We start from the raw sequence: 13493 nt of genomic DNA on the forward strand, positions 1-13493 counted from the left end.
ATTTTGGGTTTTTTTTGTAAAAAGCGCTCGGGAACCCGGCTCCAAACGTCTTTTATTTCACCGTACAAAAGCTTCGGCCACATAAAAATGAATTATATCAAACTTTGCACAAGTGGTTTTACGTCTTTCACCAACACTTTGACACGTTCATGAAGAACACTTTTACAAGGAAAATCAAAGTCTTTACACAGAAAAACATCAAGTTATTGACTGGAAAAGCCTTTTTTCTGGCGTATTTGCATCAGGCACACAGTGTAGAATTGTCACAAACAGGAACGGCACAGGAGAAGCATTCTCAGACGTGAAGAGACAAACACCAAACACATTCACTGGATTGAACTGTTCCTTTGGGGTTCTTTTTTAAAAAAAGCAAATGTATATAAATTAACACCATATGGTTTAAAAAATTGGTTCAAATATAGTATTTTAGGGAAGATTTTGAATCATCCTCTGCATGTTTTGACTCGTTCTGATTGGCAGTTGAACATGAAATTACAAGATTTTCTGACGGATGAACGACGAACAACCATGCAAGCGGCTGCATCTGCGAGGATGTGGCCACGCCCACGATGCGCAGCTGTCCTCCTGCGACACCGGCTCCTCAGCATCTCACTGTCGGCTTCTTAAGATGGCTTTCATTAGCTGGTCATCACCTGTGGTCCCGCTAAAATGTGCCTCGATACCTTTAAAAAGTCGGTGCAGTTTTCACTCTTGGTTTTAACTCTACTACCTAACTTCATCTACAAGAAAAAGGCCAACCTCCTCTTGATTCTTGGACTGTTTTTTATCCATTTGTGCTTGTTTCAGAGCAGATGTTGGGTTTCTGTTTGGGTTCAGACGTCCGGACTGCAGCTTCGTGACGGCTGGAGGGAGGTGGAGGGGTGGGAGGAGCTGGGAGGAGCGTCCTGAACGGCTGCAGACTTTCTGCAGAGAAAGTTGGAGCAAAATCTTCCTCTTTTGGGCATTTATGGAAGCTGCGTCTGATTTACCATAAGACGGAGCCGCTTCCGTCTTATGGGATCAAACATGACTCTGCAGAGCGGCAGAAGTGAAGGAGCAGTAAAAAGAAAGGTTTTTTATTTCAAAGAGTTACTTCAGTGTTTTTTTTTCTTGTTTTTGTCCGAATCTTTGATGTTCTGCTGGTTTATCAGGAATTTCTGCTGCAGATTTCCAGAATCAGGTGTTTCCAGCAGGACAGCTGCTAAATGCACCATATCTAAATGTTTTGATTATTTCTATGCTTTTTTTTTAACAATTTTAGACTCTTTGTTTATTGTAAATGCTTTCAAATGAATCAGTTATAATTGATTGTTTTAAATGACCAAATGATGGACTTTTTATTTAAGTATTGTACTTCAAAGTTAGCAGTGAGAAAGTATTTTTGACCCAAATCCACATTTCAAAGGTTTAAATTTGCTTTATTTTCAATGGAATTGGATCCTTTTAGTCCGGATTCTCTGATCCGGTGTCTGATTGGTTCATTGCAGTGTCTGAGAAAAGCTGAGGTGTTTTGGTGGAAGATTTAAAAAGCTGTGGGATGACGATGAGAAACGGAGGAGGCGAGTGAAACTGACTGTCCGGCTGCAGACGTCCATCCGTTCTGGCCCTGAGCGGCGGACGCCCTCCATCCTGTTTCTGTCCTCGCTGCTGCAAACTCACAGCCTGTCGTTCCACAACCATGTTCTCTCATTTTGCTGCTCTGTTCCCACAGTTTTGCATTTTCAGTTTCAGAAACATTTAGAAGCTGCTGTGGTTCCGTCCAAAATCCAGCATTTACTGTTTAGAAAGATTTATCTTTTATTTTCAATAAAACTACCATCAAAGATCCTATTTGTTGTTGTTTTTAATTTATGGTATTCATGGTGCCGCAGAAAAGGATGACTTTTAGGGCCAATTTACAAACCTTTTTTTTTTTAAATTACAAATTTTAAATCGTAAATTTACGAGAAAAAAGTCATAACTGTTAAATTACAAGAGTTTAAGACGTACATTTCTGAGAAACCATCTTGTAAATTTATGTGGGTTTTTTGTCGTACATTTACGTCTATAAATCTTGTAATTTTACTTTTTTGTGTGTTTTGGTGGCCCTAAAACTCAGTCATAGGAAAGTTTTTGCCCACATCCTGATTTTGTTGTCACGTCTGGAGAAGTTTTGTTTCTCTTCTTTGTTTTTAGGTTTCGTGTCGGTTTATGTCAGAAAACTGCATCTTAGTCAAGTTTAACTAAACACTTTTCAGTTTTTCTACGTTTTCTTTTTCATCCAGAACCAAAGTGCTCTTGAGGCTGAGCTTATAAACGGATGGAAGATCCATCAGGAGTTTCTGATAAGATTCAACAGAAGTTTTGTATTCAGGACGTACAGCAAGTCAACGAGTTCATCGGCCCCCATCATGACACTGCCGCCACCATGCGTCTCTTTTAGTGGATCATCCAGATGTTTCTCTGTGTTCCCAGCAGCAGCTTGAACTTTCCGATGAATGCAAACTTTTTACCCAGAATTCTGTTTTTGGCCGCTGGATCCTGACCTCTGACCTCTGACCTGCTTTCCAGCGTCTTCTGCCTGGTTGTGACCTCCTCAGCAGCTTTTTCTCTCATTCTGTGATCCAAAAAGGATTGACTCTGATTATCTTTGCAAACAAAAGTACATTCTCACACCGCTGCACGGCCCTCAGTCTAAATCTTCAGTGAGTTTTCATGGTTGTGGTTTTCTTTTATGAGAAACGTTTGAACTGGAGTGGAGAAGGTCAGCGAGGGTTCCTGCTCGCTCAGGATTTCTGACCTTCGGTGCAACTGAAGGTTTTCTGAAGATCAGGAATCCCGCGGGGAAGCTGAGATGAGCTAGAGAACACCAACATTACGCTTTACACTTTGCCATGGAAAACAGAGGAATTCCTTCATGTGGAAACGGACGGAGTCGGGTTTAGGCTAATGCACCTCCCTCAGGTAATGGAGGAGCTCGGAGTGTGTTCCTCTCCTGCAAACAGCCAAAGCATCAAATGAGGATGAACGCAGGATGAACGCAGCTCACCGCTGGTTCCGTTCTTTTGCTGGTCCTCTGCCAGCAGCTGCAGCTTTTCCGTTATTATCTGAAGGGCAGCATTTTTCTAAAATCTCCCCTTTGAGTCACAGTTTTCCGGTTTCTACACCTCCAATCCCCCCTTTGGTCCCGCTGCTCCTCTCTCCTGAAAGCTGAGCGCAGAAACTGAGTTGTGCTTCAGAGGAAGCCGGTCTTCCTGAAGACGAGTCTAAACCAGAGTAATCTACAGAGATGATTGTAATCTGGTTACTTGATTACATCTAAATGCACGTACTTCTGTCTAAGTAAACACAAAAACTGTTTGTGTGGGAAGAGAAAATGCTGCACCAACAGGTTCTGGAAAAGCTTCAGCCATTCCTCCAAACAGCACCATGAGCACATGGATGATTGGGATGACAGCTTCTCGCCACGGCGTGCAAACACAAGAACACGTGAAAAACCCTTTTCGGCTCCTTCAGAAAGCTGCAGTGAGGAAGGCCGTCAACGCTGGCGCCGAGAGGCCGGTCTGGTCAGGTGGTGTCAGTCGCTGGGGTCCTGGCAGTGGGAGCAGTGGCTCATGTCTTCGCTGTAGAGCTCCACCTGGATGGTGATGCTGTGGAAACCGAACTTGGCGATCAGCAGATCCGTGGCCTCCTGCAGGATGGCCTGAGGGTCCGCCTCTTCCTCTGAGACCAAACAAAGGAGAACATCTTAGCGCTTGAAGTTCAACTGAACGAATGATCCAGAAAACAGTGGGAGTGCAGGTGTTACCTATGGCCAGGTGTACGGAGACGAGCGATTGGCCCAGAGTCAGAGCCCAGAGGTGCAGACAGTGCATAGACTTCACAGCCTTCACAGACAGCAGCACCTCCTTCACCGAACTGAACTCGATGCCCTTTGGAGACCCTGAAGCGGGACAGCAACGGCACGAGGGTCAACGTGTTTGAATATTCCCTATTGCCACAACATAAACAGACAGCACTGCAGTTGGGAACGGTGCCCCCCCCCCCCCCCCTTTGGGGCATTGGCTGGATCACTAGAACCTGAACTACAGGACTCCAGTTGGAGAGCTGCTGGATCCGGGTCACAAATGTCATTTTGCATCTCTGTCTGTTGTAGAAGTTATGTCTGAACATTTATTTGAGTATGTGTTTGTGGATCAGTTTGGTACATTTTTGCCTCTTGCTTTTGGCAGGTGTCGTGTTTTTTGGGGAAGGTCTTGTTGTTCTTTTCACTCCTTGTCTTTGTCTTTTCTACCATATGTTCACTTAAACTATAAAATAAAATATTAAAAAACAAAACCCTGTTAGGATCGGCCCTTCTCTGCTGAAGACAAACATTTTCTCCCTGAACGGGTTTCAGACTAACGTGACCATCTGTGCTTCTGGCGCCACAGAAGTTCAACCAGACGCAGCAGAGGAGCCGTCCTTCAATCGTCCGTCGGCGCCCTCAGGATCTCTGAGAACAGCCCATAGTTTTAGAAAGGCGACTCTTTTCCCTGATGGGAATTATTTGTGAAACGTCTCGTTTTCTTCATAGCTTTCAGTTGAAACTTGACGAACATTTATTTTTGTGGCGCTTTTCCTGCTACAGAGGATCTCAAAGTGCTTCCATAATAAAACAGATATTAGCTAAATAAAAAAATAGTAGTTAAAATTATTTTTTAACTTAATCGCCCATTGAAACCTGCTGTTGTGTTTTTGGGGCTTTATAAATGAAATTGAATAAAATTTTAAACATAGTAAAAATAATAGTGATATTAATAATAATAAATAACTAAAACACATAAAAAACAACACACACACATCCCACAAGTACAATCAAAATAAATTGAATTGTTAATCAAATTTATCAAATCAAAGAAAGCATGTCGACAAGTAACAACTATGTAAAAGCTTCACTAAAAAGATGTTTTTCTTGAAAACCTCCACAGTGGATGAAGGCCTCACATCCTCAGATGAGGCCTCGCTGTGGGTTTTAGTTCTGACCTTCTGACCACCAGCAGACCTGGGGGCTCTGGGAGGGTCACACACTTAAAGTACATCTGATAACAATGAGGGGCCAGTTCCATTTGAACGTTTCTAAACTAATAAAAGAACCTTAAAATGGATCCTAAAGCTGACTGGGAGCCAGTGCAAAGATTTCTAAATCAGAGTCGTGTGCTCCGTCTTTCTGGTTCTGGTTTAAAGGCGTTCAGCCGAGTTTTGAACAAGCTGCATCCTTATGTGGAGCTCAAACGGCGCCTAACCTGCTCACCTAAGGGGAAACATCTCAGCACTCTCACAGGATGATGCAAAGGTTGGGTACCTTCCATGAGGATCCGGAAGACGTCCCTGAGGATGGTGACGGTGGTGCAGAGCACAAAGAGGGAGAACAGGAAGGTGCAGATGGGATCTGCCACTTTGTATTCTGGCTGAGGAGGAGAAAAGACGGGATTGGGTGAGAGTGAAGCAGCGTCAGATGCTGTTTTCTGCAGTCTGGAGATAAGAAACCGCTGACGGCTGTAAAACTGAAGCTGCCTCCCCCCACGCTGACAGGAGGAACAAACTCCAACCACCTTTGAAAGACTCACTGACTGATCTTGTTATCAGATTATGACTTTATTTCAGTTTGGATGCATGGACAGAGTCTGACCCGAACGTAGATGATGATGGCGGCCACCATGACGCCAATGCTCTGCAGAAGATCCCCGATCACGTGGATGAAAGCCGCCCGGACGCTGGTGTTGCTATGGCCACCAAGCAGCATGTGGGCGTGGCCGTGATTGACGGGGCTCCGGCCGTCTTCGTCGATCTGGTGGTAGCCGCTCCCGTGGGGGTGGAGTGTGGTGGAGTGATGGAGGATGTAGGCCATGCTGTGGGAGGGGGGGGGGCAGAGGGAGTTAGGTTCTGCCCACCTTTGACCACCAGAGGAGCTACTCACCCAACCAGACCACTACAATGCCAAAACCACGTCAGTCTTGTGGTTCTGATTCCAGAACATCAGCAGAACTCACATGATGTTCACGATGACGGCACAGCCGGAGGTGGCCAGCATCACGTGACCCTCGATCTCGTAGTCGTTCTGGACGATCCTCTCGATGGCTAAATACACCAGAGCCCCGGTGACCACCCAGATGGACATGACGGAGACGAAGGCTCCCAGGATCTCTGCAGAGACGGGCGAGGAGCAGGGTTCTCCTGAGTGCAGCCAACATGGACCCTAACCCGTCGTGGACCTTCATGGTTCCTAAAATAACTCTGCATTTTATGGGAAAAGCACCAAACCTGGCATGGATGTACTTTAGGATCTCCTCTTTCAGAAAAAGATCTTCGCCATGAGAAAATCAAAGATTTTGAAATATATATACATAATATGATATTATTCTGTAGGTACCCCTCAAGTTAACATAATGCCCTAATAGCCCCAATTGTTGCAAAACAGAAATCAAATGTTTAGGTAAAAACAGCAGATTATGTCGTCACCATTTAGGATTTCCTCGTGTCAAATGTGCTTTTCTGAACAAAGAGATGCTAAGGTACATATCTGTGACATATTTGGTGCTTTTACCATAAAATGCATGTTTTGTCTGAAATATCAGCCTAACCGGCTCCACAATCAGGCTTAGATTTCCTCAGATTAAACTGGGATTCATTTATGGAGCCACAGATGATCCGTTTTATAAAGAGATTCAACAAAAGGCAGATGTTTTATGATTTATCATTAGCAGGAAAAATGCTAAAGATGAAATAAATGCAATTTTATTTTAATTTTAGGCATTTAAGGAAAGTGATTTATTAAAGGAAAAAGGAAAGGAAAGTTAGGCTTAAAGCAAAGTGAGGTTGAGGGGGCCCCGTGTTTGTTTTTTGCCCCTGGGCCCCAAGAATCTGTAAATTCACTTCTGCATGAAGAAGAAAAGTCATGTTAGCATTTAGTTTTTTCTGGATTTGAATTTTTAAACCGATTCCAGCTGCAAATAAATGAGGAAATGTTTGGCATCTGTTTAGCAGAAGAAGCTGGACGGCAGCTGGGTCACATGATCCTCACGCTGTAAAACACACTTGGGTTCATGGACCCACCAACGCTACAGGTTGTCCCTACTGGACATCCTGCTGACGCATCCATGCACAGCGGAAGCTCGTGTCCTGACCTGATCTGTGCCAACCAAAGTTCATGGTTTTGGTGGGCGGTCTGGACGAGATCCACAGGGAGAAGAGGCTCACCATCATGCTGCCAAAGTCTGTCAGGAGGTGAGCGGCGTCGGTCATGATAGCCAAACTGTGAGCCAGGTATCCTCCTGCAGACAGCAGACAAAACTCTTCAAAAAGCATCATGGACCCATTCTGCTCACCTGTCAGGTTCCTCTGAGAACATCAGGGAAACGTTTCATTATTCAACAAAATCAACAACTAAAGCAAGAAACACCAACAAACTTTGACTAAGATAAGGTGAATAACTACAACTTTACAGTTTCATTTAAAAAAAACTGTAAACCACCTTTAAAAGGTTCATTGTTTTTATTTTTCAGATTTGATTCCAACCAATTTTAAACATTTTCTTTGTATTTTGATTTCTAAAGAACCAAATTTAGAACCAAAGGGCATCAAAGAAAATGAGTCTATTAGAGACAAAAATAGATCAGCAGTTCTGGATGAAAAAAACTGGAAAAGAAATGTATTTTTGAAGACAAATTAAGAAATCCTATTTATCTTCTCTCTGCAAACTCTCATATTTATAACTGTTCATCGTTATTCTTGAACTTTCACCTATGACCTCTCCGATCATAAAGATGAGGCAGACTCCTGAGGCGATGAAGAGCTTCCTCTTGGCCAGCACCTTGTCCCCGCTCTGCTCGCCGTGCGGGGGTTTGGATCTGTGGCAGTGGGCGCTGACGCGCTGCTTCAGCTCCATGGCGCCGGACATGCTCCCGTTTGGGAGCGGCAGGTCCGCGTACTGCTCTTTGGTTTCGGGGAATGAGCTGCAGAGAGAGAAAGGAGCTCCATCAAGGACACAGATGTTCACTGTTTAGTCAGGTTGATTTGGAAAATCTTTGGCTGTAGAACCTGAGATGTTCTGCAAATGTAGGACTTGAATAGATCCAGACCCCTCTGGGGTTCTGGTGTTAACTGGAATTTTCCAGATCCCGATTTCCCTTTAAGGATTCTAATTTTACAGCAGGGATTTTTTTAATGGACCAGTTGTAACATTGAAATGGAACAAATCAGTGATTTTATGAGTTGAATCTAGTCTGTGAGCTCTACGTGAGAGCACTGCATCCCATGTGAAGAAGCAGCTGATCTGCAGCATCTTTCAGTTTGCTGCACAGTGAACGGAGACACTTTCCTCTGCAAAGTCCAACCCAGTGTCCTAAAATCAATGTTCACCGAGTTGAAAACCTGATGGAATCGACGGATGCTGGCAGTGAGGAAGAGGAAACTGTTGCTTCCTCCAAACGAACCATCCCTTCCAAATGTTTATCCCTGTGATCAGGTCCACTGAGGCAGGGATTTAAAGGTTGGAACATTTAATTCTATAAAATGAATAATGCATCTGCAGAAGCAGTGAATGCTCATCGTTTGTGTACTTTAGGGTCAGAAATGACCCTGCCTTTTGCAGGCAAACGCCGCCGTTTCAGTTCTGGAGTCGCCCTGACCGATGCATGAACAAACGGAAAGCAGGTTAGTGACGCACATGCGAACGTTTACACGTCTGTCGCCACAGCAGCCGTGAGCCTCTTCAGCATCACAGAAAAACTGAACTGAATCCAACAGTTTCTGGGAGAGAAATATAACTATTTAAAAATGTAGAAAAACATTTTTAAAAACGTAACACTTTTTCCTAAATTGTCATTTCAATTAGTCATATTTTTCCCAAATATGTAGACGAGTCGTCAGCCGCTGCTCTTGCTTGTTTCGATGCTGGAAGAACAACCTGTGACCTCTGACCTCTGCATGATGTGACTAATGAGGCGGGAAAAACTCATTTGGTCTCAGTGGGAGCGACTGCACGCACACACCTTTGATCACACGGGAGATGCTTGCATTGCACGATTAGCTGTTATCTCACAGACACATGCACGCACGCACACACGTGCACGTGCGCACACAACCTGGTCTCAGGGGACTTCCTGTCTCCGGCCGAGCAGAAAATGACTTCTGTTCAATTAAAACCCAGAAAGAGAGCTGAGGCCGATCAGCTGAGAGATCAGCTGCTTCATCACCACCAACAAATGTTCACCTTCAGCGTCAACCATCGCTTTCTGACAGATCTAAAATGTTTTCTTTCCCTGCAGCTCCGTTTTTAAAGATCATGTGGGGCGGAGAGAGGAGAAGATGTGGAAACATGGGAGCATCATCAGCAGCAGCTTTACTGCACAATGGAAGAGACACACGTGATAAATGAGTGACAGCTGCCTGTTAAAGATGACGTCAGACCAAAAGGAGAACCCGGTGAAAGAAAAGCCTCATCCTGGGATCAGCTGAGTGACAGCTCCTCACTGATGAGAGGTGAGGGTTCAGCAGTGCAGCTCCTCCGTTTCTGCCTCACAAACTCACGAGGCAGGAGTTTATCAGCATCAGAGTTGTGGGGCTCCTGCCTGCTGCTCTGCAGAAATCACATCCTAGAAAACGACACCAAGTGTTTCGATTTCTGCGAAAAACGACATCATCCTAATGAAAGGACCACTGGAAACGCTTTGGAAGTAGATCAGAGGATGCTCAGAGGGGGACTTTCTGGAGAATTTGATGAAGATGAGGGGTCTGACGGTTCTGTCAGAACGTTTCTGTGTTTTTGTCTGCTGGTCCTGCATGGAGTCCGGTTAAAGAGGTTCCTCTGGGAGTTTGAGATCATGATTTTGTCCTGTGGAGGTTTTTCAGGTTTGGCTTTAATTCTTTGGTTTTCTGGTCACATGAAGGAAGTTTCTGTCCTCTGGTCTCCAGTCCTTCACCAACAGCATCTCATCCCCGGGGGGTCTGAGGATCGCTAGAACACATGGAGGTTTTCTGGTGTGCTTAAAGCTGTCGTTAGGACAGGCAGGTCTTCATTCAAATTAAACAGAACTTCAGAGATCATCATCATCGCTCTTCATCCTCAGCTCCAGCAGAAAGTCTAAGAATTCTGAGCAAAAACAGCAGCAAATGAGTTATGACCGTGAGCCCAACGTAAACTACCTGAGCTCAGGTGTGCAAGCAAAGAAGAGAACAAAGGGGCTCCAACAGATGTGACTGCATTTTATTTACAGCCTAAAAAACAACATAAAGCGCAGAAAAGGGTTTCAGAGGAGGGGATTTGGTAAAAGAGGAGCGTCTTCTGTGCAGCCATCGGGGTTTATGCGGAGTCTGTGAGGGTTTTCTCTCTGATGTTTCAGTGTTTGGATCACCTCTAAAGGGTTTGTGTTTTTGCAGGCGTCACCTTTTCAAATAATACTGCATTCAGGAAGTTCTTCTATCGAGTTTTCTGATTGGACAGAGCTGTAAGGGAAACATATTCTGGTTCTGTTCAGCTGTTTCCTGTTAGAGCAGAATATGATGTTCTGTAGCTCCCTGCCTGCATGGTTTCATTTTTTTATTTATTAATTTGCCTTTTTTTCTCCAGGTGACTTTAAAAAGAATGTGTTATTTGGAGCTGGTGAAGGTCCGCCTGCCTCTGTGCTCAGAGAAGTCTCCGTCACTCGAGCAAACCTCTGGAATGAATGCAAACATTTTGTTGTTGCTCCCAGTTTAAACTGTATTTCCTTGTACTGTTTGTCTCCAATAAATGGATTCTTCAAAGTAAATATTTTCCCGCTCTCGCATCATCTGTGATGATAAATCTTTGGATTTTGAACTGCAGGAAGCTGCAGCCGATCCGTTTTTCAGCACTTTCACAAACATGCGGCTTTTATAGATGACAAAAAGAAAATGATAAACGAACACGGATGTTCTGCATTCACAGACTTGAATTTACAAAGTTATTGATCTTTTTGGATAAATCCTGTTTAAGTGCTTCAGGGATGACAGGAATGTTTGGAGGTTTTGGTTTAAAAGGTTCTGGCTCCTCAACACCATCCAGAACAGAATTACTCGTCCATCAGGACATTTTGATAGATTATGGGTGAAATTTAGATTTTAAATGATATAAATGTAAAGCAGATCAGTTCACAGCCAAGCATCTGTCCTGAATTCCTGAATATAAAAAAATCACGTTTTACAGGCAAAGAATCAAAATAAAAATTATGTTTCATTCATAATTTTATTGATCATGTTTTAACGGTGATGTTTTTCTTCACAGTGTGAGGGGGGGGGAAGCAGTGTTTTTTTCTCCAAACAGGGACTCACGCACGCGCATGACATCGGCGCAAATGGTGCGTGAAATGGTGCAAATACGAGGCCATGCGCACACTGCGTGTCCGTGCGCGCATGCACTGAGCTCTGCTGAAGCAGTTTGGATCTCATGTTTGTGTCGACTGCGGGAAGATTTCGTTTTTGTAGATTTACTGCTTTAATTTTTCACCTTCGTTGATTTCATTTCTGCAATTAAAGTGTTTAAATCTGAAAAATTGACTGGATGTGAGAAATGATTCATTTTGAAGCGTAAAATTGACGTTTATTAAGAGAAATTGAAACACATTGATTAAAATGAATAAAATTTAAAGTGGTTAAGGCCATGAAAAATTTAAGATTGGATTTATTTGACAGATTTATCTGGATATAAATTATTCACTAAATGTTTGATACATTTTATTAATAATTTTGGTCAAAGATCAGGCCTAAAAAAGAAAACAAATAAGAAAATGTTGGAAAAGGTGCCCCCCCCCCTTTATGTCATCTGTTGGTGACATTTTTTTCATTCTGCGTTTATTTTACTTTCCAAAAAATGCAGGACATTTTAAAGAAATTTATATTTACAAGTCTATAAAATGGTGGCCTGTTTAAGCCGTTAAAATAGCATTTATAAATATATTTGGTATCAAGATAAAACCTTTTATGGAAAACACTTGGATTAAAAAAGTGAGAAAAGTCATTTTTACAGCAAATTTGTAATTAAATTACTCCATCCGTTCCCGCCCTGACGCGCGTGTTCCGGTGTCACCTGCACCTGTCCCGTGTTTGTCCCGGTTCATCCAAATGTCGGTCATGTCAGCCCCGCGTCTGTGCGTCGGAGCGCGCACGGGTGAGCCCTTTAATGACAGATGATGACTTTTTAGCGCTGCGCCGCGCGCGCGCGCCCCGGGGCCATTTGTCACAGGCTGTCCAGAAACAAGCCACGCGTGGAAATGAATTTGTTCATTCACATAAAACAGCCCGCGAGAGGCTGCTTAACGCGCGCCGCAGTGACAACTGCTCCCACTGCGCCGCGGCGGCGCGCGCAGCCCTGCTGCAACGGTCGGATCAACTTTTTCCCGCAAAGATCTCCAACATCCACACAAAGCCTTCCCACGCGCCACGCTTGTCATTCATTTGCACATGTTCGAAATCAAACTTGGCAGAATTTCCTACCTTTTCAGTTTCAAAGAATACATCTTTGAATTCTTCTCATGGATCAGATGAGATTTCTCCGAATTTCCTTCATTCTTTTCCATTTTTACGCGCAGCTGCTCCGAGTCTGGATAGAAAAAAATGCTGAAGTAATCCCCTTCTGAGAAGGATGCAGGTGAGAGGACAAGTCCGGGTTCTCTGAGAATGCGGGTCAAAGTGGGCCGACCCTCAGAACCAGCAGGTCCCGGGATGGAGGAGGACCTCTGTTTGTCTGCGGAGCTTTAGCGGCTGAATGGGCTCTGCGCGCTCCCACACACTGCAGCTGCTGCTGCCTCACTGTGCAGAAGCTGAGTGGTCATGCAGGACCCCCCCCCCCCCCCCCCCCGGACTTCATCAGGAGGACACCTCCAGGAAAATCAATCTTTACAACGAAACCAGCACGACGCCAAATGTTACTCAGTTTAACTTCAATTGTTTCAATTCTGACTGAAATAAAAGATGACTCAAGAAACGAGAGGGGGAAAAAACACATTGTATTCATGAGTTTGGTGTTTTAAATATAAATGTGGGTTTTATTTGTCTTAATTTGGTTTAATAAAGGAATTGATTTGCTGTTATGTTTTTATTTTATTAAATGACCACTAAATGTTTAAATAAGACCTAAAATAATCCATTTTTATTTGATTTGATCTATATTGCGTGTTTTGACAGCCAATGTAACCGATTAGTATCATTCAAAAATAATATTTTTCTGTAGTTTTCATCAATTATAAATGCATTATTTTACATATAAATATTTGTCAAAATGTAAACACTTCAGTTTTATATTGAAAAATTACAGAAATATATAAATAAATAAGCTGAATTATGAGTTTCGTCTGCAAGAACGGAGGATCACGCATGAAAGGAAAGCGCATAAAAGGCCAGACACGCTGCAGTTTAGCGTCATCAGCGCTGCATTCAATGAAAGTGGGAAAAAGCAAAGCTCTCCGATCTTTCAAGCTTCTGTCAAACGTTTGTCAGCAAAACAATCGCTGTTGGAA

At 43.5% G+C, this 13493-nt stretch overlaps 1 protein-coding gene across 1 annotated transcript; it reads right to left on the bottom strand.

Annotated features, from left to right (window-relative positions):
- Positions 1 to 35: 35 nt before the first annotated feature.
- On the bottom strand, positions 36 to 12803 carry slc30a2 (solute carrier family 30 member 2). The gene is made up of 8 exons (XM_004083361.5): positions 12472 to 12803; positions 7762 to 7973; positions 7146 to 7292; positions 6012 to 6165; positions 5651 to 5870; positions 5324 to 5429; positions 3788 to 3922; positions 36 to 3702 (listed from the first exon to the last, which is right to left on the bottom strand). The coding sequence occupies exons 1-8, from the start codon at positions 12552 to 12554 to the stop codon at positions 3557 to 3559; spliced, it is 1203 nt and encodes a 400-aa protein (XP_004083409.2). The 5' UTR covers positions 12555 to 12803; the 3' UTR covers positions 36 to 3556.
- Positions 12804 to 13493: the final 690 nt, after the last annotated feature.

Source organism: Oryzias latipes, chromosome 24, assembly GCF_053564925.1.
Source record: "Oryzias latipes strain Hd-rR chromosome 24, Olatipes_Hd-rR_3.1".
Taxonomy (NCBI): domain Eukaryota; kingdom Metazoa; phylum Chordata; class Actinopteri; order Beloniformes; family Adrianichthyidae; genus Oryzias; species Oryzias latipes.

Excerpts from the sequence above, each read along its gene's own strand:
- slc30a2 (XM_004083361.5), bottom strand. The coding sequence starts at position 12,554 with ATGGAAAAGAATGAAGGAAATTCGGAGAAATCTCATCTGATCCATGAG. Across the intron at positions 6,166-7,145 it reads CTTTGGTTGGCACAGATCAG|AGATCCTGGGAGCCTTCGTC; the intron begins GTCAGGACACGA and ends CCGTCTCTGCAG. Across the intron at positions 5,430-5,650 it reads CCATCATCATCTACGTTCGG|CCAGAATACAAAGTGGCAGA; the intron begins GTCAGACTCTGT and ends TCTCCTCCTCAG.